This window comes from Trichinella spiralis (assembly GCF_000181795.1).
Source record: "Trichinella spiralis strain ISS 195 chromosome Unknown Scfld1557, whole genome shotgun sequence".
NCBI classification, from domain to species: domain Eukaryota; kingdom Metazoa; phylum Nematoda; class Enoplea; order Trichinellida; family Trichinellidae; genus Trichinella; species Trichinella spiralis.
The window spans coordinates 104,438-126,846 of NW_003528496.1; the positions used below are offsets into that span (position 1 = coordinate 104,438).

At 30.1% G+C, this 22,409-nt stretch overlaps 7 protein-coding genes across 7 annotated transcripts; 3 read left to right on the forward strand and 4 right to left on the reverse strand.

The window, feature by feature from the left end:
* The first annotated feature begins 327 nt into the window (after window positions 1-327).
* Window positions 328-739, forward strand: Tsp_04454 (conserved hypothetical protein). The gene is made up of 2 exons (XM_003368979.1): window positions 328-489; window positions 593-739. The coding sequence occupies exons 1-2, from the start codon at window positions 328-330 to the stop codon at window positions 737-739; spliced, it is 309 nt and encodes a 102-aa protein (XP_003369027.1).
* A 4,027-nt stretch (window positions 740-4,766) lies between these two features.
* Tsp_04455 (Vps51/Vps67 family protein) lies at window positions 4,767-10,047 on the reverse strand. Its single transcript, XM_003368980.1, is given in 22 exon segments — window positions 4,767-4,958; window positions 4,977-5,084; window positions 5,172-5,285; window positions 5,354-5,531; window positions 5,597-5,612; window positions 5,655-5,739; window positions 5,852-5,948; window positions 6,012-6,176; window positions 6,234-6,329; window positions 6,381-6,502; window positions 6,627-6,803; window positions 6,924-7,028; window positions 7,093-7,198; window positions 7,565-7,622; window positions 7,853-8,030; window positions 8,091-8,219; window positions 8,398-8,496; window positions 8,525-8,568; window positions 8,618-8,681; window positions 8,754-8,952; window positions 9,011-9,116; window positions 10,035-10,047. The coding sequence occupies 22 exon segments, from the start codon at window positions 10,045-10,047 to the stop codon at window positions 4,767-4,769; spliced, it is 2,451 nt and encodes an 816-aa protein (XP_003369028.1).
* Window positions 10,048-11,212: 1,165 nt separating this feature from the next.
* Window positions 11,213-15,733, reverse strand: Tsp_04456 (signal transducer and activator of transcription 1). Its single transcript, XM_003368981.1, has 17 exons — window positions 15,665-15,733; window positions 14,952-15,033; window positions 14,754-14,893; window positions 14,375-14,535; window positions 14,000-14,305; window positions 13,898-13,939; window positions 13,723-13,816; window positions 13,587-13,634; window positions 13,440-13,523; window positions 13,271-13,363; window positions 13,021-13,218; window positions 12,764-12,962; window positions 12,422-12,668; window positions 12,018-12,119; window positions 11,853-11,953; window positions 11,321-11,467; window positions 11,213-11,289 (listed from the first exon to the last, which is right to left on the reverse strand). The coding sequence occupies exons 1-17, from the start codon at window positions 15,731-15,733 to the stop codon at window positions 11,213-11,215; spliced, it is 2,190 nt and encodes a 729-aa protein (XP_003369029.1).
* A 199-nt stretch (window positions 15,734-15,932) lies between these two features.
* Window positions 15,933-16,550, reverse strand: Tsp_04457 (hypothetical protein). Its single transcript, XM_003368982.1, has one exon. The coding sequence runs from the start codon at window positions 16,548-16,550 to the stop codon at window positions 15,933-15,935; it is 618 nt and encodes a 205-aa protein (XP_003369030.1).
* Window positions 16,551-16,943: 393 nt separating this feature from the next.
* Window positions 16,944-18,701, forward strand: Tsp_04458 (nucleoside diphosphate kinase). The gene is made up of 8 exons (XM_003368983.1): window positions 16,944-16,953; window positions 17,372-17,505; window positions 17,781-17,844; window positions 17,924-18,036; window positions 18,124-18,135; window positions 18,171-18,272; window positions 18,329-18,441; window positions 18,542-18,701. The coding sequence occupies exons 1-8, from the start codon at window positions 16,944-16,946 to the stop codon at window positions 18,699-18,701; spliced, it is 708 nt and encodes a 235-aa protein (XP_003369031.1).
* A 130-nt stretch (window positions 18,702-18,831) lies between these two features.
* On the reverse strand, window positions 18,832-21,699 carry Tsp_04459 (ankyrin repeat and MYND domain-containing protein 2). Its single transcript, XM_003368984.1, has 13 exons — window positions 21,689-21,699; window positions 21,004-21,016; window positions 20,749-20,807; window positions 20,418-20,526; window positions 20,228-20,366; window positions 20,074-20,172; window positions 19,951-20,025; window positions 19,749-19,886; window positions 19,632-19,672; window positions 19,380-19,567; window positions 19,192-19,327; window positions 19,009-19,140; window positions 18,832-18,942 (listed from the first exon to the last, which is right to left on the reverse strand). Exons 1-13 carry the CDS (start codon window positions 21,697-21,699, stop codon window positions 18,832-18,834), a joined length of 1,251 nt encoding a protein of 416 aa, XP_003369032.1.
* Window positions 21,700-22,026: 327 nt separating this feature from the next.
* Tsp_04460 (conserved hypothetical protein) lies at window positions 22,027-22,407 on the forward strand. The gene is made up of 2 exons (XM_003368985.1): window positions 22,027-22,106; window positions 22,164-22,407. The coding sequence occupies exons 1-2, from the start codon at window positions 22,027-22,029 to the stop codon at window positions 22,405-22,407; spliced, it is 324 nt and encodes a 107-aa protein (XP_003369033.1).
* The last annotated feature ends 2 nt before the right edge of the window (window positions 22,408-22,409 follow it).

Below are 22,409 nucleotides of genomic sequence, written 5' to 3' on the forward strand. Positions count from 1 at the left end.
TCAGCATATGTGCGTCATTTGTCTGTGATAATAATCTTCTGTCAACATCAACAAAAGGCGTTGGCGCTACAACGAATATCACAAGTTGATCTTCAATTGTAGATAAGATGAGAAATGAAAGCTAAATGTTGTTTCAAAATGATTATTTAAAATGGAATTTAAACCGTCAATTTTATTTTCCTTTTTGGTATTGCGTTTGAGTTCAGTGCTTAGAATTCGAGGGTTATTAGCTGATGAGCGAAACAATATCAGATATCATCATCCGAAATTTGCCTGCTGAAATTGTGATGCATACGGCTTTCTGGACTGGACGGCAATGAACAGAAAATGGACGCGGAAATGGATTCCATTATTACTAATACTGGAGTAAACAAGAAGTACACTATGAAGCAGGAAGTAAAATGTTGCTGGGCATCAAGCTTGACGCAGCTAACTGAGCTAGACAAATCAACCGGAACGGTGCATAAGCTATTTAATGGTTGCAAAATGGTTATTTAAAACGGAATGCAAAACCGTTAAATTTATTTCCCTGGTTTTCCGTGTAGTTCTGTGCTTCGTATTCGTTATTTCGAGTATTATTTGAGAGTTTGAGCTGTGCTCCGTAAATCGTAGCGCAGCTTACGGAGTCCAGCAGCGACGGGTAGCTGCGCTTTCGGGTAGATTGGTTCATAATGAAATTAGTGTTGAGCAGTTTTTGAGTGCACAATCGTATCATACTTCTGAACCACTACGATTATAGTACTTTTGCACTATTTATTATTGTTGTATATATTTCATTCATTATTGTTGTATATATTTTTTATTCCTTATGATTGTATAGTTTCTCTTTGTCATATATTGTATATATTGTATTATACTTCACGCTTGTTTGTTGTTGATCTTATTTATTGTTCGTTATTGTTGATTCTTATTTATTGTTGGTTATTGTTAATTCTTATTTATTGTTGGTTATTTTTGATTTTCATTGCTTGTTAGTTGTTGTTGATCCTTATTGATTGTTGCTGGAACATGATGCTGTATACTATACATTTGCATAGTAGTATAGTATGTATACTATGCATACATGTAGCGAAAAGCAGAAATGTTTCTGTGCAAAGCAGTCTGCTGATTAGCACAGATGTGAAGAAATAAAATTGCAAAAGCAAGTTATTATGTGAACAATGAAATGTAAAACTGAAGAATCATTAATGTTATTGATTAAGATAACCACTTATTTAAAGCCATATTCGAATATTGAAAGACATTTTGTTAAATGCTCTTCTTAGCAACATACACGAAGAATATGCAAATGTAAAGAAGTTAAACATTAGTTTGAAGCATATTAACTTTGTTATTGTTATAATTTCTTTAACGCAATAAAAGATAGCTAACACCATATCTTAAAAAGCTTTTTCTTTGGCAAAGTTATTAACCCAATCACTTATCATAATGATTAGCTAATAAAATAGTATAAGTCATTAGCCAATTACCAATCAATCGCGTGCAACCTATCACAAAAAGGGGGCGGGGTTTGGGGAAATTGGGATGCGGATGAGTTCAGGCTAGCCCGTTTACAATAATAACATAAAAGTAAACTAAAACATACCAACAGATATATAAACAATTTATTTTGTTGTACTTATACAATTATCTATTTAATACTGTGTAATAATTGCAACGGTACAGCATTATATTTTAAAAATAATAAGTGCTGTATACCGATCCTTACTGTACTACTAAAATACTACTTACACATCATTATTACTGTATGAATGACTAATGATCTATTATTAGAAATAAACATTACGTAACGCGGAGTTAGTGACCCACAAAACATAACAATAAGAATGAGTGAAAATATAAGAAGCGTTGATCAACATCAGCAGTGCAAGAGAGAGAACAAGTGAACGGCTTTAAATCAAAAACTAGATAACTTATTAATCAAAACACGCCTTCGCAGATTTAAAAGAGACCAGAAATCAAAATTAACCAACCTATAAAAACCCGTGCAGCGACATCTGGTATTTTTAAAACTTTGGCCTTGACCTAAATTCTAGCTAATTGTTGTTGTTGTCGACAGAGAGAGCGTTATTTGCAGATTGGTATAGTAGGAGAAAAACGATGTGGTAGTTCGCTCATATTCACTCATCGTTTGTTTGTATATATTCAAATAAATTGTATATTGTATATATAAAGTCGATTATTATTGAAACGCGAGATTCGTCAGGTTCGAATCTAGCGCGAAGAAAGACAGTTAGCGGCAGAAGCTAATTGTCAACAATCAAGAGTGGTAGGATTCCCTGCGAACCTTCTACACAATCAAATCTGCGCAGCAGGCCTCTATGATCTCTCAGTGTTATTTAAGCGGAGAATAATGTAATAATTACATGATAAACAAATAAGTTAAGGTCAATAGATGTATAATTAAAGATTTATGTGTAAAAATACTTTATTTTTATATAAACTTGCTTTTTGCATTAATGAAAACTTCAGTAATGAATTTTTTATTCATGATCGTTTTCACAAATACTTTTCAAAATTTTATTTTTATGTTGACTTCGCATTTTAAATCATTTCTCTGATCTGACATTATACTTATGACGTAGCATATGTGTTGTATGTTTTATTTAACATATATGTTACAGTGTTAGAGAAGAAAACGCTGAACAGTGCTGTTCATTTTATTCAATAAATTTTCCGTGATGAAACGAAGTATCAAACAAAGTGCATAAACACTTATTTCCCAGCCAAACAAATATTTTTCATGAAAGAAATTCACATTAATGTACTGTCCCCTAATATTTTTTTTAAAATGCAAATGAAAGAATTAAACGAGTCTCTGAGTGCTAATAGTTCAGACGTATTTGCGTAAGTTGATGCAATCAAGCAAAGAAACATTGTATTGAATCGAATTAAAACTAACTGGTACTGCGAATAGTAAAATACAGCAGATTGTAAATCACCAACAGTCAGTGTTCTTACTTTCTCTGTACTCAGTGCTTTCGAAGCTAAAAACTGTGTTTTAATCGACATTTCTGCAGAGTTATCAATGCTGCAGCGTAAAATTGGAACACCATCAAGATCTGTAAAAATAACTTCATGAAGCTGATCCACATGACTTGCAAGTTCAATCACATGCTGCTGGAGTTTTTGCAAATTGTTCATTTTCTGATCTAAAATTCAAAACTAGGCATTATGTCTGTAGATAAGTCTGTTTTTATTACTTTATTAAATTAAAAAAAGTAACCACTGCATTTCTTTACCACTGCATGCAATGTCCTGCAATAACTGAAACATAATATTTGTAAAATAGTCACTAACATTGTAAGCAAACCTTAACCGATCACTTCAATGAAAATTTTCATTGTATTCAATTTAAATGAAATTCAAAATGGAAAGCAGTTTTGGATTAATAGAAAACAATATCTTTAAAAGTTAATTGATAAAATTAATTATTTAACAAAAATTAACGTAATTAAATGAAATACAAATATAATATAACGTTAAAAAAGGTTCTATTATTTCTTTACCAAATAAATTTTACGACTATATGCCAAATTCTCTGATTATACAGCAAAAGACAAAATACTTCCAATATTTTTGAGAAACTAGCTTACTGTAACTGAAAATTAGGGATGGAATCAAAAAATTTAATATCAGTTTTATATCCCAATTTTTGACTTTTAATACATATTGTTTTATTTTTTATTTTTTTAGTTTCTATCTTTAATCCAAGTTGCTTATTTTTAAAATAGAGCTATACGTATATGAATTTCCATGCAAATTGAATAACTTTTCACATAGATTAGACCTAAAGAAAGGAAACTCTTCATGTTAATAAAGAATGAAAGTGTTTTTAAAATATCAGTAACAACAAATCTGTTAAATTCACAGCACACTTTTACAGACAGATAAATGCCACTACCACAGGAGTTCATTCTATTGTTTTGGTATGTACTGTTTAATTGACATTTCATTTTGGCATATTACAAATTTCCGACTTTCACAGTAAGCATTTAAAATTTCAAATCACGAAGCTTAACAATATGCATTATGAAAAAAATGGAGATTAAAATTAAGATTTTAGAAAAATCTGTAGCATTTTTACAGTTATAATACACATGTGAAAGAATTCTACATTGTTTTAAAGTCATGAATCTTTGATAATAAAGCAGTTTTTGAAATTTTATTTTAAAAGTTATTAAAATTTGAATTCATGTAATATTTAAAATGTAATTTAACAATTCACATTTTTGCCGCTTTGAAAGTCATTTCAAATGCAAAATCCTGATCTATGCGGCAAAATAGGAGATCAGTGTGATAGTGATCTTCAGGTTACTGGAGTCGTCCCGTCTCCAGTTTGCAACATAAGCAATGAACGTTTTGCTTACCAAACTGATAAATGCAAGCTGTAAGGGAAAGATAAAGTGAAATAATCATAAATTGTATCAAATGTATACAAAATGCTGCCAACATGTCCTGTTCAAAATGATTTTAATTTTCTATATTTTACGGCAAAATTTGGACATTTTTGTTGAAAATGAATAAATAGCCTTAATTTCAATCATACGAATTTAACTTAAGTTTACTCATTTTACATTTTTGAACTTTTCTACTTGCTGCACTGCTACTGAAGTTTGTTCGATTTGTTTCATAATTTTGCATTTTAAGCATTACAGTTCACAGTAATAAGAAAGAAAATTTAACGAATAATTATTAAAAAGTCACACCTCATACAAATTTATGAAACAGAATTTCCATAGATTGGTAGAAAAGAAAATCATTTATTACGACTTAGAAAACCATCCAGTGGATATATTACTGTACAAAGAAGATGCAACAGAAATGGACTTTTTGATGCTTGAAGAAGTTACATTTTGCTTATCAGCGTCAGGTGGAAAATTGTGTTCGGTGCTTTGCGCAGAAAAATATGGTTCAGAATCAATAACAGCATTATCAGACGGTTCAGAAAACGGAAGCTGAAAAAAGTAACTAACATCTGAATTAAGCAAAAGCATGCCAGTTTTTTCAGAGTGTTGACTTTTTGCATTCGATGACCGCCAAGAGGTTGTGTTGTTGTTCGTTATAATAGAGCTGAACAATGTCTAAAATTAAACCGAAATAATTTTATTTAAATATTACCAAAATGATATATAGATAATTAAAAATGAAAAAACAAGAAAAATATTTACTTCCACACGAAGAAGCTGGTGATTGATTGCTCTTTTAAAATGTGACTGCATAATTTCCCAATCAATAGCATCTACAAATGCTGTCAAACTTTCCCGACAAGATTGAACACGATTCTAAACCACATTTCATTTTATCGCAATTGATAACAGTCTTTCAAAGAAAAAATATCTGAATTACTTACCGTCAAACTGTGCTTTCCACTAAAAAGCACTGCAGTTAAAATTTCAAAATCAAACAACAACTGTATAATTTGACATTGCAGCAATGAAAATTTTTTTCCATGTACATTATTTATTAAATTTTCATAAGAACCAAGCAAAAGTATAAGCGTATTTTCTGTTAAACTTTCGATTACTTTTCTAAAATGAAATTACAAAATTATGCAATAATAATAATAATAATAAATATTAATGATACAATTCACCTAGGAATACTCTGCGCTGAAATTAAACAACAAGAATTGGACAATTTTTTCAATATACCAAAAGACCATCGAGATGCATTAACTGGAATGTATATTTTGGATTTGATTTCCGTCTCAGTCTGAATTTCAATAAATTCCCAATCCTTAAAATTGAAACATTCTTTAAAAATTAACAACCTGAATTTAGAATGAATTAATTAATTAATTAAATATTTGAAATTTGAATGACATATTTAAAAAATATTTCTCTACTACCAAATGTTCACAAAGTTCGTGCTGCAAATCTTGCAATGTTTCAAAGTGATTGCAAACTTGATTGGAAATATCATTGAGCACAGAAAATGCCCACACTCTGCAAATATTCCACCATGTAACTGTAAAATACTTGTGAATAAGAAAAGAAAACAATATTCACTGCAACAGTTGTATGATTAATTCAATTAAAATTTCGGACGTTTTTTGCCATGCACTGCTGGAATCATCCGACGCCAGAGAGGATATCCCTTTGACGAACAGACTTGATTTGAAATTTGAACAGCAAGTTATCATTGCTTGAAAAACTTTGGCGCAATTAACAGCCCTAAAATTAAAAAAAAATATTCATTTTGCAAATTAACACCAAACCAATTTCACATACCGTAAAATTATGCTGTCCTTTTCCTCCGATGATAATTCCATTGAATTGAGCAAATTAAGCCACTTCCCGATTTCAGTTTTGAAATGATCACAAAGTCTGAAATTAAAAAATAGATTAATGCAAAAAATAAGAATAAATACTACCAACCTGCACACTCCATTAAAAGTGGAATCTGCCAATGTTTGCCTGATTTCGTTCAATTTATTTTCAACGAAAAAATGTAAAACTGAAGCTTCAAAAAGCTTCAAACAATTTAATATCGATTCAAACTGCAAATCAAACATTTTACAAAATCTAAAATATTGCTTTTTTTAAAAAAATTCATTTTCACATGTATCATCAAAGAGAAATAAAATGAAATTACTCATATATTTCTTTTGATAAACCAATCACTTTCAAATGTAGAAGATCCGATTCAGTTGCATCGGTTGTTGTTCTACTCCATATATTTTTCAAGTTGTATGAATCTGACAAAACAGTGCTACAAATATTGAATACATCAGAATAAATAAATTTTAACTCTGGGTCTTTTAAACGCACACCTATTCCAGGAGTGGAGAAGCGGATTTCCTGTGGATGAAAAAATATTCGATACGCAATTTTGAATCATGTCATAAAAACAAAAAGAATTATTTAAGACATTGAAAAAAAAACATATACAGTATAATATTTCATATGGTTTAAAGTTACTTTTATTCGAGTTTCAACAGCATCACGAAATACTGAAGTTATAATATGTGTGTTACCATTAAATAAACAATCAGCTGTGCTTTTCCATTCAGAAGATTGATTGGTCTAAATTCAAAGCAAATCACTGATTATGATTAATACATTAAAAATTATAATAATAAAAACAAACCAATTTCAACTGAGCCAATGTACTTTCAGTTAAGTGAACAAGAGAAAGCAAATTGTCGTAAAGATCAACTAAATTTTTCATTTCTACCGCAAACTGCTCAGTAGAGCTAAAAATTCAAAACCAAAAACTGAAACATATAAAATAGCTAATGAGATGAGAAAAATAACTTAATTACCTTGAAACAAATTTGTCAATAATTTTCATCAATTCTGCGTTTGAAATATCTTCAATTTTGCAAGAAAACGAAGGTTTGAATTCTACAAGTACACGTACACACACATATATATATATATCATAATTCGATATTTAAAAAAAAGGTATTCACCATTTAATATAAATGTATGAACTGTCTGCACGATTCCATCACCTTGCATTTCGAGATATTTTAAAAATGTGCCTTTAAGTAAAATATAATATGCAAAAGTAATAATATCTTTCAAAACAATTTTACATAAAACACTATTCACAAAACCCGGGTTTCAGCTCCACTTGCTTTTCTACTGCGGCTAGTTCTCCCATCTGCTTTGTCACTGATTGTAGAATAATTTCCCAAATTAAAAAGAATTTTCCTTTTTTTATTGCTAAAGTTCTTTTTTTCCAGGGCATATTAAAACATGAATTTTGGAAATTTTTTCGACAAGTGGAAAAAACTAGACAGAGTCAAAAAGTAAGCGGAACCAAAAAACAGGGATTATTTCTTGGGTGAATAAACCATGACAAAATCATGATGAATTTGCATTTAAAAATAATATCCGCATACCTGGTATGCATTGCTGTAATGAATGAAGTTTTTGACATATTAAACTGTTCTTGTCAGGTTTCTCGAAGAAAAATACTTCCAGCACAAGTTGAACAGCTAACTGCCATGATTTTATGTAAAAGCATATTTGCTCACGGGAACTCAAACTTGAATTTTTGAAATTTAATGTGAACATTTTCTAAACAAAATTTAACAATTTGATTGTTACAAAACGCTTTCTTCATCATCATTATTATACCTCACAGTTGCTAAGAAAAGTTTTCGCACAATCTTCTATTGAAACATTTTCCATTAAAATAAATGAGCAAAGATTGTCGCTAAGTTCACAACTTGTTACACTCTTTTCAAAGAAAACTTCTGTACATTTCTAAATTTTAAATTTAAATTAAACTGAGCTTTAGTTGTTCAGTACTAAAAACAATGTAAATAAATTGCAAGTTCAAATTCAACAATTTTCAAAATTGTTTCAAAAAATAACTATTACAAAAAGAAAAATGCTACATTTAAAATATTAAATATAATTAAAATTAAAATCGTCTTAGTACTTCTATCATGATATTCCTGTTTGCTGAAGTATCTTTCCATATTTGAAAAGCGTACTGAATTTCTGGTGATTCTCTTTCAAGCTGCTGCTTCAGCAAATTCTTCAAATGTTTACAAAAACTATACAACCATGCCATGTCGACAAACTTTCTTTCGTATAAGCAAAAATAAATCTGCAATGTTTAAATGGATTATTCAAAAAATATATACATATATACAAACCAATTATTTTACAATGTTTGAAGAGTCGACTAATAATTTCGCCAACAATAACGACATATCTCCTCTGAAAATTTAAAAATTGAATCAAAAATCAAATTCATTTCAAAGCTACTTCTTACAAAAATTTTGGTTTAACCACTTCTGCAACTTTTGGTGAGTATTGTGACGTCTGTTGTTGCAAATTAGATGCATTGTTTTTGACTTTCTGCAAAGCCAGCAAACATTTTTCCGATAAATTCTTAATTTCATGAATGCCATCTGAAGCTTCGATAATGTCTCTGTAACGCCTACCAACCATTAAACGCAATTCTTCTCGTTTTTGTTCAATGTCAGATCTGCAAAGGAAAAAATACACATAACCCTGCATCATAAACAGTATATATATATATATACCTCATGTTTTTCTCTATGTCTCTTAATTCATTAACAGAATATTTCTTGAATAAGTCCTCAGTTGGCAGACACAGCGATGATTCATCAGCGTCATCCATTTTTGAAGCTTAAACAAATTTAAAATAAAAACTTAAAATTTTAAATGGTCACAACCACTTACAGTGAGCTAATAATTCTAACCTTTGTATTTATAGTATTTACATAATGGATATGCAATCAACAAATAATAATAAGCACATATAAAATAGATTTTAAAAATAGACAATTATGCAATAAGGTAAAATTACTTATATAACTTCATCTGTAAAGCATCACTATTCATATTGAAGTAAAATATGAACATTTTAAAACTAAAAGAATCTTTTTCATAGAATAAATTTTATACAATTTAATTAAAATTTATTTCATCATTCTTACAAATTAGAAAAAAATATTCAGATGCCTACAGTAACTATAATTAAAGAAATGCAAGTAATTTTACAATAATAATAATAATAAACATTAATAAAGAACAACACAACTTTCTTAACTACTAAAAACAAAAAAAAACATTTCATTTGAAGAAATGAATAAACCACCTTCTTATAAAACTAGTTAAAATACCTTGTCACACTGCTTGTATAAGGAAATATTTAAAACAGTAAAAAAAAATTAAAAAATACTAATATTACAAAATAAGAATTAAAATAACACATAGTTACGCTAACGTTAAATTAATATCATCGATTACATGCTAAAACGTTATTTTGACTTTTGACATACTGTAACTTTAATAATTTTTTTATTTGAAGAAATCATGTAACTAAAAAGATACGGACGATAAAAAAATATTGTTAAAATATTATCATTTGTAAAATTCACGTATTTAGTTAAATGGTTATTGAAAAAATCAATGGCTGTTGAAAACAGTGCTCAGTTATTTGCCTGAGTTTGTTTTTATTGCAGCTGACAGTGTGGACTGTGTGATCGGTTTGTTGATATTTGAATAAAGCTGTTTTTCACATATTTGATTTATTAATAATACTTGTTGAACGCATAACCAATTTAATGCAACTTGAATGGTTGCTTTTAATCACGCGTTCACAAAGCGAAATTCACAGAGAACCATTGCCTACATGTTTTGAAACATTTTTGGTATCCGAAGCCTTCAGATGATGCCCGGAACATATCTTCACGTCGCGATCGAAAGTAACTGTCCCATTTGCAAAGGGCGACATAGTGCGTCTGCGTTCCTAGATCTGCAGAAGGCAAATAACTATCTGCTTGTGCCATCAACCAAGGACATGTCATCACAAAAAATCTGAATCAGAAAACACGAACAGCAATAATTCTTCTGTAGAAAAATCAGTTATACTTCAACCAGTTTTACGCACAACACTTGATTATGGGAAGGAGCTTTATTCAAAAATGACCATCAACTGCAAAGATAAGGGGATCGCTGTATTCGATTTGGTGATCGTTGAATAAAGCTCGTTCTCACAGATTTTATTTGTGAATAATACTAACTGCAAACGGTCATCCGATTGAAGACAACTGAAATGCGGTATAGAGTTGCTGCGCTCGCGAAAATACACGTTGAATATCTCAGAGTGTACTTGTATTTGCACAATTATTAAGCTTTGAATTTTTAAATAATTACCATTATTTTGATAAAAAGATTATTTTGGTTGGTTTATTTTTAATTTTAAATCGTATTTTTCAAAGTAAAATATGAGAAATAATTTCATTTATCTGTACATCATTTTCATTATCTTACCGTATAGCGTTTTTTTGACGATTTTGGCATTTTCAACGATACAAATTTTTTATTATGTATGTTTGGTATAATAATTTATGTTTCATATATTAATATTTGATATAAAAAGTTTTTTTTATTAATTTAGTAATTTTTATGATCATGTAAATCATGCATGCTTGTTTGTCATTGCATACTTTCAATGGAAATTCTAAAATTATAGAATATGGAAATTTCGCTGCATACTTTTCTTGCTGAAAAAGCTACTTTTCTGAAAAAAGTGGACTTCAGTCGTAAAGGGAGCGTGGACGAAGATATTGAAGACATTGTTAATAATATTAATTCTCACGACGACTACTTTACAACATCATCGTGTTCGGGACGTCTTGTTGCATTTGTTGAAGTTGCAAATCAAAGAAAAAAGAACTGTGAATGGTTATTCAATTCTCATAAGGCAGTCGATTTGGTTACTTTTCGAAAAGTGCTGGATTCGTATTTTCAAACATTGCAAAGTAGCAGTGGAAAAACGTCTGGCGTAATTTGGCTAAAATTTGAACCATTAATAATTCACGTACGTTGCCGAAGTTTGCAAGCGGCAAAACAGCTGCTAAATTTAGCCTTAAATTCTGGTTGCCGGAATTCCGGTGTAATGATTGGCAAACGTCTCCGCTTAACCGTTGCACTACGATCTACTTTGACACTTGCATTGCCTTTGCAGCACACTGACCAAATGCAAATGTTGAGTGATGAATATTTGGAATTTTTATTTCAAACAATCAGTATCAAATTTACAGAAAATGACCAACTACGTTCTAAAGTTAGGAAATATTTAATGCACATACTGTAGTAGGATGTTTGATCACAAATACATTATAGAATTTTTATTTGCAAAAATAATGCAGCACAATAAATACGAAATAATTATTTTCAGTATGAATAATAAATACTTGCTTATAGTTGGGGCATTTTTTGTAATGTTAAAATATTACTGAAACAAATTTCAAATATAATACTGATAAAAAATAATTGTGTTCAATTTCAAGCGTATAATATGAATGAGCTAATTTAATGGCTGTTCTTCATTTTGTAAAAATGAAAAAAATTCACTTTCATCCATAGGTTCCTGATCAGGTGGGATCATGAAAACGCCGAGACTATCCCAATCAAAATTATTCAAATCGACTGGATTGTCCAAAACGTCTGATGTTCTAAAAGTCAAATAAAATTGTAAAAGTATATAAATATTGAATATGTTCATCTAATGTAATATACATTCCACAGCTTTCGCAAATTCGACTCAGATCGTCACCAGGCGACGGACAAATGGCATTCAGTGGTGAAACAGGCGTTGTGTCACAGTCCGCAATGCCTGACCTAAAACGTTGCAATTATAATTATATAATGTAAAGTTAACTAAAAATATCAATATTTCAGAATAAATATGCTTCAAATAAAACACAAGAAAAGCTGCGATTAATATAGATAAAATAAAGAATTCAAAGTTTAAAATTTAGTAGAAATTTTGTTTCACACTACGAAAAGAGTATATATATATGTGTGTGTGTATTTATAACTTTTTTATTTCTTACAAAGTGTAATTCTTACAAAGTTACATCTTAAAGTGAATGTAAAATTTCCAAAAGTGTGTGTGAAATGAATAGCAAAGTTTTACTCACAATGTAGTATGAGCTACCATAATTAATTCACTCGTAATGTAAGGATATGCTTCTTTGTTGAGCAGCTGAGAAGTGACTTTTCCTTCAGCTTCTTCTCTAAAAATAACTGATTTGTCATAGCAAGATTCGGCTCCATAAACACGTCCAATGTGCAGCAACTGAGGACATCTAGCGATGCGTGAGCACAGTGACAAATGGTCTAAATCTTTTCCAGTAAAAGGAGCCAAAGGAAAAACTTCTCGTCTCCCTAAATTAAAATCATCAACAACCAAACTTGTAATTATGCTTAAAAATAATATAGACGACCATCTTCAAGAACAGCAGAAAAGCTGATCGACAAACCACCCAAATGTGAATCGCTAAAGCGAAGCAAAAAAGAAGATTCGTGCAATGATAATAATAAACTGCGAGCATCTTCACGACTTATAAATCCAGTTATCAAACCATCATCCCACAGACGAAGAAGCTTTTGCTTAATCAAAGCGGCAATTTCGAAAAACCAAGACCAAAATGAAAAATCAACATCTTCTCTCATTGGCAGCTGCAAAAAGAAGTTGCAAAGAAAACAACCAAAAACTGTACGTCATCCCACAAATAACCTTGCAAAATTGTTCCAAAGTTATTAATGATGTTTCATAGGAAAAACAAGATGGATCAGCCACCAACTTGCCAGCAATGTACTTCAGATGCGCATCACTCAGAGGGCGAGTGGCGCCAGTTTGACATTTAAATTTATACTTCAACGCTTCTGCCAGTTGATTCCATTCGACAGCTTTTGGTATATTGAATGGATTTTCCTTAAAAATTGAAATTGCTAATAAATAAAATATTTAAAAAATAGTGCATTACAGCAGAAGCAAATGCGTGATTCCACAGTATCATTGCCTGAGACAAGCGTTCTTGAGAACCGTGAACAGTCAGCTTAACTGGACAAGAAAGTGCCTTGAAAAGCAAGCAATAATATATCATCAAGCAATCAAATGTACAATTTTAACCAAATCAACGTCAAACAACTTACCCATATTGAATCGAAAGTTATATCTCCCATTTTAAACATGGTACACGTAAATAATAAAGCATAATTTCTCTCACAGACTGGTATCTAGAAAAGAAAAATATACAATGAACAAACAGTCCGCTCAGGCATCACACGTTATTAATATACTTCAACATTTTTACTCATTGGCTTTCTTGAATCAACTTTCAAAAGTTTCTGAAAAATTTAATTGATTAAAATGGAATTAAGAAATAACAAAAAAAAGCACAATGTAATTCGTTACCGATTTGAAAGTCGCTTTAACTCGCTTGCTTTGTCTTTCAACTTCGAGATTTTGTTCTTGAAAATCTTTCTCAGCCTCACTCAAAGAACTTATACCAATTTTGGCTACTGTTGTTCTAAAAAATAAAAATAAAACCAATAATAATAATTGCAAATGGAATGAAAAATTTTAAAAAAGAAAAGGGTACGCATCAAACGCAGACGTGGTACCATCTTCCAGAGATTGAGCTTGTTCTTCGCTGAAGAAAATTCATAATGAAATATAAATTTTGTTTAAAAAAATGCAATATTAAAAAAACCTGATCAATTTAACTGTAACTTTAACATTGAAAAATTTGATGCCCAATTTATCGCCAACCAAAAGTCGCACTTCGGCGTTGAATTTGTTGTGCTGCTTGAGAACAACGTTCGGCTGTTTGGAAACAATAAAAGATTTTTGAATGATCATTTTCAGTTCATCAATTAATAATGAGCGAATTGATTCGACCGCTGGCAAGCATTTGGAAACGTTATTATCCGGAAGTTTCGGAGTCTGCTCGAGCAATTCAATAAACCAAAATGTGATCGTCAATATTGTCCAAACTTCTTCTGCAAGACATTCAAAGCTGAAACATGAGAAATGCAATAATTTTTTTTCTCAATTTCCATTAAAAATTCATAATAGACCATGTCACCTCCTGCCTATACGATCCAAAAGTTCATCCGCTTCTTCAAATGAATATCCAATTTGAGAAAGTCTTTGGCGATATTTCCATTCTCGTAAAGCACTATCAATTAGTTGTTTTCTCAAATTTTCAATACTTCCAGTAGATTTTTTCAACGCTGAAATCAAATCCTGAAAAACACTCACCATTGATCACCGTTTTCTTCAAACAACATTCCTTGTAATTCACATTACAACAAACTGAAGTGTTGTTTTGTCAAACAATACAAGCGTAATTCACTTCACTTGGAAAGTGCTCTTTTATCCAAATTTAACATTAAAATATTACAACACTTTGTAAAAGTATAAAAGTCAAATGAAACTCAAAAAAAATTAACAAACATGTATACTTTTCGAGCTTGTGAAAGTAGTTCGTACACTTTGCCAGCCTGCTTATTGCTAGAAATTAGAGCTTTTGAAATTTCCGTTACAGCATTCGGCACTGATTCCTCTTTACCAACATTTTTCTCCTGCTTCAACGAAAGCACAGCTAAAAATAATTTCACAATTTAAAAAACAACAACTTATTTCATTTAAAAAAAACATACTTCTTAAATTTTGAATAAAACCCAACTTGCTGATAAACTGTGCGTGATGTTCACTGACAGATTTCCATTGGATATCACATTCCTTAAAAATTGAAGTATTTTTGAATGCAATCTTATTACAACACATTAAAGATTTTCTTAACAACTCAAATCAATCATCATTTTGTAATCAAAAACAATGCTTATTAAAATACAACTATACAAAGCAAAATTTATTATAAATTTGTAACATTTTACATTACTACAAGTCACTTCATGTGAGTCGAATTTTGAAATGTTTTAAAGATTTTACAGTACTGCATACAAATTCCCACAAAAACAAATTTACCTTATTGTTTACAGTCACCCAATTAAAACTTATTTGCAAGTCCTTATCAATGTTGATATTTAGTATCGTAAAAAATTCCAATTTCATTTTTAAAGAAAAAAAATATATATTTGTTAAATGGTACTGTAAAAGTACCCATATTATCACAAACGAATTAGATAAATACATAATGTTCAATCTATTGATTCTACGACGCTTCAGCTGCGAAAATGCACAACAGATTAATACTTTTACCAAACACGTATTGCATTGTAGGTTGTAAAACAAATACAATCAATTAACTAATACAAGGCTTTTAAAAATACGCCAAAAACAACTTTCCTTTATTCAAATGTTTTACTATGTATACATTTAACATATTAATCAAAAATGCATTGCGAACTACCTTTGAATCTGTACAAAGTTCTTCTTGAAGCATTTCAATTGCTGTCAAACTTCCATCTAATGGATCCATACCTTTAATGAACTGCAACTGGAAACAAGTATTAATGAAATCTAGAAAAAAGTGTTAACTACGACATTTCAATGGAACAGATATGCACAAGGAATGCAAAACAGAACATATGCTGAGTTACTAAAACAGACAAATATATCATAAAAATAGTGATAATTATTTTCAACAAATTTCAGCGTGATATATATATATATATAAATTATTTCTTTTGTTTGCGTTTTCTGGCATGAACAACAGTCCAGCCGTCTTCATCAACGAGTTCGCCAACAGATACAACGGGTTCACTTTCACTTAGTTCAGATGATTCTGCAGTGGTTTGACATCCAGCAAACGTTTCCGGTGATGATAAACTTTTACTATTAGCATCAGAACAATCCATTGATTCTTCATTTTCTGAAGAAGATTCGGACGATTCAGAAGACCTGTGAATCTGATCAATTCCAACCGGACGTCTGGCGCGTCTCATTCCAAGTTCGTCAATCATCTCGGAAACCAGACCTGTTTCGCCGGCACGACAACGATCCCAGCCCAAAGAAAGCAGACGTGAAACCGAACGAGAGCTTCCATCTTCCAAAATCACATTAAACTCATTATCAAACATAATTTCAAGATATTCTTCAATATATTCTGGATCGACTGCCGACTTATTTGACATCATCATTTCCACAACAACATCAATCAACCATTCCAACTTTGCATCTGTATTCGCTCCACCCAACTGACCACTTCTTATCAAATCTACTGAGACCCAGCTGTCAAAAATTTGACGAACAATTCTTCTGAACTGTGTAGCACATTCGTCATCAATGTCACTCATTTCACTTAAAAACATCAACGTCAATGTGACAAAGCTTAAAAACTCGCGAATAAACCCACAACATTACATTACATTACATTACATGTGTTTCATCATTCAAATAACTAATAAATTGAACACATCTCTATTTTCGTGATATGACTTTTTTGAAAAATTTACAAAATAAATAACTTCTTACATTTCTAACACTACACTTATAAACAATACGTTACACTTTCGTCCAACAACAAACAACAACAGTATCATCAGATTACAAATGATTTGCAAGTTTTATTTGTAAAAATAATATTTTATAATCGTAATAAAACAAAATGCTTTTTTGTTATTTACTACGATATAAAGATAATTAATCTCAAAATGATATTTTAACGTTCATAAGAGATCAATGCAAAAATGACTGCTGGTAAAAATGTAAAACAACATTAACAATTTAGTTGCACTTTTTAATTTTGACAGTATTTATGATATACATTTTTTTAAATTTATATTTATATATAAGTTTCAAATTCTTGCATTACCGATATTTTAATTAAATATTTCATCGAGTTATTTTACTGTAAAAAACTTGTCTCAGTTTTTAATGACATAATAATTTATAAATAGTAAAATAATTTTTATTAAAATAATTGTATGCAATTATATCAATGGATTTTGAAATTATTCAAAAAATCAGCTGCATTATACTTGAAGGTAATTTTTACTTTACAGTAAAACCGTGATGTCATGTTCAAGAACGCGACGTTGGGCAGTAGTGAATCAGGTATGAATTGTTTAGTTGTTGTTGTTTTCGGTGGAACATTAAACAATGTTAATGTTTTAAGATCGCACAATGTCAACTCCAGAAAGAACTTTTCTTGCTGTAAAGCCTGATGGCGTTCAACGAGGCCTTGTCAATGAAGTACTGCGTCGTTTTGAACAGCGGGGATATAAATTAATTGGATTGAAAATGCTTATAGTAAGTTGTGAATTTTTACCTTTGTCCAATAAAAAAGAAAGTAAACACTGTGATGAATAATTTTAAATTTGGTTTTGCTTTCAAATGTAAAGGTTTTAATAGTTCTACATTTGTTGATTATTCTCTGTAATTTTTTTGATTATACTTAGTAAGATATAAGAATAATGATTGTGAGTGCTAGGCTGATGGTTTAGTGTGTAATAATTATTGGTTAATATTTAACGAATCATGTAAAAGTTGCGAGAGTAATTGATAGTGCAATGTTTCTTTTTTAGTTTTATTGTTGTTTAATAAACATTTTCGTCGGATGCGACTATCCTTCATCTTGTTCTTTTAAAAGTTTATTTGAAAACGATGCGGTAGATAAATGTAGGCATTTGGTAGTTTGTATCATTTATTTTGAAAAAATTTGATTTAGCTTCAAGCAACGCAAGAAATGAGCGTACTTTAGTTGTTGTAAAGCCGGACGGAGTACAGCGAGGTTTAATCCATCAAGTACTTCGCCGGTTTGAACAGCGCGGTTTTAAATTGGTTAGTCTAAAAATGCTCATGGTAAGCTCATCGTAAAAAGCCAAGTTTTAAGAAAGAAAAATTTGAATATGTTATTTCAACTTTCAGTTTCGTCGAAGAGTAATTTACATATTATTTTAATATATTTATTTTAGGCGAATGATGATCTGCTCAATAAGCATTATGCAGAGCATGTTGGAAAAGGTTTCTTCCCATCACTAAAAGCATACATGAGTTCTGGGCCAGTTGTCGCTATGGTAACTTTTTCCTGTGATGAATGAATGATAAAAATTTTGATGTTTTCTACTTGAAGGTTTGGGAAGGACGAGATGTTGTTAAAGCTGCCAGGAACATGCTTGGTGCAACACGGCCTTTGGAAAGTGCTCCAGGGACACTTCGTGGAGATTTCTGTATAGATGTTGGAAGGTTTGTTTTTGAAAGTTTTGTTACGTTGATTTTTTCAGTTATAAGGTCTTATATATTTTGTTTTTCCAATGTTCAACTTTAATTAATTTTTAAATTGTAGATTGTTTGAACAGCTTTTATGTTTACCATGTTTTTGTAGAAATCTTGTCCATGGAAGTGATTCCATTGAATCGGCAAAACGTGAGATTGCATTGTGGTTCAAACCAGAAGAACTTTGCAAATGGGAACAGTCTACGCATTCATGGATCTATGAATCCTAGGACAAACAATGAAATGGCAGTTGTCATTAAAAAAAATTAGTCTAGTTTCATGAATAAACTTTATTTCCGAATGATTGAAATAAACAGGCAATTATTATATAAATTATTTATTTAGCGAAAAAATAGTATTTCAGTGCTGCTCATCACTATTTTGACTTTCACTAGTCTGAGATCGCTTAATACATGTTGTTTTGTGAATAGGCCAGTGCAACCTTTGACATCGAACAGAACAGTATTTTTCCTAAAGAAATTGACAATAAAATTGATATATAGAAAAAACAACGAACAAAATGCTCAAGATAGATACCTTTTTGCATGAACTGCACAGCAATAATTGTTTATTCCATACGGCGCATGTTGCACAAAATGATTCTTCAGTTAAAATTCGTTCGCTCAGAATCGCCCCACAAAGCAAATCATACGCATCACCTGCTTTAAGCTGAAAAATGAAAAATAATAAAATTTCAAAACCCAAATGATCATCGCTTACTTGATGTTCTTTGAAATGATTTACAAACTGACCCCAAATTGCAGTGTTTTTGAATGGAAATTTCAACACAGCATTTCTTATAAATGTGTCGCTGTAAAATAATTTCTCCTGTGCAAAAATTGAAATATCCAAAAAACTATAAAAAACAGTTAAATGTATAGATAATATAGCAAAAACTTTTTCAATACATCTTTGCAATTTTTAAAAGCTTCTTTGTTCCTTCTTCAGATAATTGATCGCATTTGCCCTTACCAGGTTGTTCAAATAGAGATGAATGTTTCTCGTTGAATTTACCTTCAAGTTGTTCATTCCTGCTCAACACATTGTACAAAAATTGTACAGTACGGAAAATTATATTAATTTTAAACGCCATGAGCTGCAAGCATTGATTTTTATAGATTACCATTTGAAAATTTTCCAAGAAAAAAAAACAGTCTTACTTCATTGACATTTTTCCCTTTCATCTGACGCTCCATTAAATCTTCCAAAATAAATAAAATATTCTTCCTTACAGAAGGCAGCAACAACCCAGAGTTATCAATAAAGTATAAAATAACCTGAAATTTGAACAACTGATAATTTCTGCCTACATGGCATATATTGCGTTATTACATAAACAGGATGAAAATGAAGCCCAATCAAAAGGTCGTAAACTTGATTTGCAATTTTGACCGTTACACGCGGTGGATATTGTTCTGATAAATATATATATTTGAAAACAAACAAACAAATAATTACAAAAATTAAAAAAATATTTACCGGTCGATTTGGTGTAAACTTCCAGCTGTTTAAAACGTATAAAGTTATTGATCACACAAACACACCTTGTTTGGCCTAAAAAACAATGAAAAACAAAGGGATGAAAAGAAAGAAAAATCGAACCTGTAAAAGCAGCTAATTGAATAGCATTTCGACTGATGCTATTGACAGCATTTGGATTGGCTCCATAACGTAGCAATAAGAGACATATTTTATGATTGCCTAAATTCAAGTTAACTGACAACAGAAATTTCCAAATATCACATATGCAGGTTACCTGACATAACAGCGAACATCAGAGCTGTATAGCGATGATTATGTCTTGTCAGATTTGGATCAGCTCCATAGTCGAGCAAAATGCGACAAAATTCTAATTTTCCTTTAAAAGATGCTTCTTGCAATATAGTGGTATTTGACTAAAATTAAAATTATTTTCAAAAAATATTTACAACTCTCGCTTCGCTAACCTCGTCAGTGCAATTCGGATCCACGCCATCTTCTAGTAACTTCTTAAACTTAAGAAAATCATCTGAAATAGACCGTGCAATTATTACTTTTTCAAATTTTACGTGAAAACTAAAACTTTCGTAAAAAAGATAATTTAAACATTACAATACATAATCAATTTGCACTACTAATAAGTGAATAATAAATTTTAGATAAAGTTATAAATGTCAAATAAATATTTGACAAGCAAAAAATAAAATCAAAGATATGAGAATAACTTAATTATAAATTAATTAATATTTATAATGAAAAATAATTAAAATCGAAGCACATCTACCTTCTTTTACACACATGAACAGTTGCGACACTTGCTCAGGTAGAACAACAGGAGAACTGGAAGTCGCCATTTCCTTAAAAACATATCATAAATATTCCTTACGTGAAACTTTTTGTTGAATATTTAATTTTAATAAATAAGCTAAAATGCTTATCAATAATAATAATAATAATAATAAACAATCCAGAGTATTTTCTTAAACAGAATATATCAAAAAATGTATTATTTATTAACAGTAAAAAGGTACAAGTAATTGAAAAGAAATATACAATATATACTTTACTGTAAAAAGACAATAAAAGTTTATTAGCATTATTTTATTAGCATTAATATTGCAATGACATATGTTAACATTGCAATTTCATAAAATTTCAGTTAAGTTTCACAAAACCGATGATTAACATCAGTGTTTTAAATTTCGCTTTTCTATGAAATTACATAGGTATAAATTGAGTACAAACAGTTTATCATACTTTATTCACGCTTAAATATTCGACGTGGAGACAATGAAATAAAAATTAAAAGGATAAAATAAAAAAACATGGTTCAAAATTCTACTTTAATTTAAATGGAACATTTCATTACAAATAAAATCAACAAACTACTTCGCTTCTAACACTTTTCTACAGTGTATCAATACAAAAGTATACATTAAGTACAAAATAAACTAAAATATGAAAATTTGAAATTGTCATTGCTAAAATTTATTTCATAAATTATTTTATTAAAATTTTACAGATTATATTAAAATAGAATGAATTAAATTAAATTAAAAATGGTCGTAATTTAATTTCATTATTTTCAATTGTTGTGCAATTAGTTACAAAAATATGTAATCTTTTTTTTAATTTAATTGGGAAAAATAATGTTGTCATACAAAAAATTATTTAATCTTAATGCTAAAAAAATTTATTGGTAATGTGGTGGATATCGAAATGAAGTTTTCATTCAAACCTTCGAAACATTTCAACAGTATTCGGTAATGTAGATTTTCAGTTTTTAAATCTTCTTCAACATAATAGGGGAGAACAGGATGTATATTTATAGTATTTTATTTGTATTTATTCAACTTTTTCTAGTGTTTTAGTTTTTTGTGTAATTTTATTTCTGCGCTCATGTTTAAAGTAAGATTTAAACCGTTGTATTGAAATTTAATTTTCACATTATTTTTCCCATTTATTGTAAAGGTTGTTAATTTGAATTTCTTTGTGAACGTTGTGCTTGTTTTCATAAATTAATTGTAATTGACTTTGAATTGTAGTATCTTGAAGTATCAAAAATCTTTGGATTAAATGCCCGTCGATGAAGATGAAAATCCATACAGAATTCCGAAAAATCGCCTGCATCGATTTTTGAAACGTCTTAATGTTCGGTATCCTAATCTGGGTGTGATTTCCTTTGTCAGCGCTGGTACTTTATTTTTATTCAGTCCTTTCCTTTATCATTTATATCAATACTTGACAATGGATGCAGAAGAATATAAGGAGTATTATGACGCTGTGTATAAGCGAAATATTTTACGAGCTCGTTACGGCGAAGGTATGAATTTTTTGTGGTTCACCTTCAATTTACAAAGCGCAGAACGTATCGAAGAGCAAAAGGTTGCATTCAAGAAGCTGATGGAAAAACGAGAAGCCAGTATGAGAGAATGTTTGGATGCATGCGACGAATAGAC

Coding starts and splice junctions, on each gene's coding strand:
- Tsp_04454 (XM_003368979.1), top strand. CDS start 328: ATGGACGCGGAAATGGATTCCATTATTACTAATACTGGAGTAAACAAG. Junction 490..592: donor TATTTAATGGTTGCAAAATG/GTTATTTAAAAC, acceptor TGAGAGTTTGAG/CTGTGCTCCGTAAATCGTAG.
- Tsp_04455 (XM_003368980.1), bottom strand. Junction 6,503..6,626: donor CGGATCTTCTACATTTGAAA/GTGATTGGTTTA, acceptor TTTGATTTGCAG/TTTGAATCGATATTAAATTG. Junction 5,286..5,353: donor GTGGAAAGCACAGTTTGACG/GTAAGTAATTCA, acceptor AATGTGGTTTAG/AATCGTGTTCAATCTTGTCG.
- Tsp_04456 (XM_003368981.1), bottom strand. CDS start 15,733: ATGGATCCATTAGATGGAAGTTTGACAGCAATTGAAATGCTTCAAGAA. Junction 14,894..14,951: donor TTTTATTCAAAATTTAAGAA/GTATGTTTTTTT, acceptor AATTATTTTTAG/CTGTGCTTTCGTTGAAGCAG. Junction 13,940..13,999: donor GTTACAGTTAAATTGATCAG/GTTTTTTTAATA, acceptor AATTTTCTTCAG/CGAAGAACAAGCTCAATCTC.
- Tsp_04457 (XM_003368982.1), bottom strand. CDS start 16,550: ATGAGTGACATTGATGACGAATGTGCTACACAGTTCAGAAGAATTGTT.
- Tsp_04458 (XM_003368983.1), top strand. Junction 17,845..17,923: donor TTCATCTTGTTCTTTTAAAA/GTTTATTTGAAA, acceptor AATTTGATTTAG/CTTCAAGCAACGCAAGAAAT. Junction 18,442..18,541: donor TTCTGTATAGATGTTGGAAG/GTTTGTTTTTGA, acceptor TTTAAATTGTAG/ATTGTTTGAACAGCTTTTAT.
- Tsp_04459 (XM_003368984.1), bottom strand. Junction 20,527..20,748: donor CAAGTGTCGCAACTGTTCAT/GTGTGTAAAAGA, acceptor CGAAAGTTTTAG/TTTTCACGTAAAATTTGAAA. Junction 20,367..20,417: donor ATCCGAATTGCACTGACGAG/GTTAGCGAAGCG, acceptor TTTTAATTTTAG/TCAAATACCACTATATTGCA.
- Tsp_04460 (XM_003368985.1), top strand. CDS start 22,027: ATGCCCGTCGATGAAGATGAAAATCCATACAGAATTCCGAAAAATCGC. Junction 22,107..22,163: donor TTGAAACGTCTTAATGTTCG/GTATCCTAATCT, acceptor ATTTTTATTCAG/TCCTTTCCTTTATCATTTAT.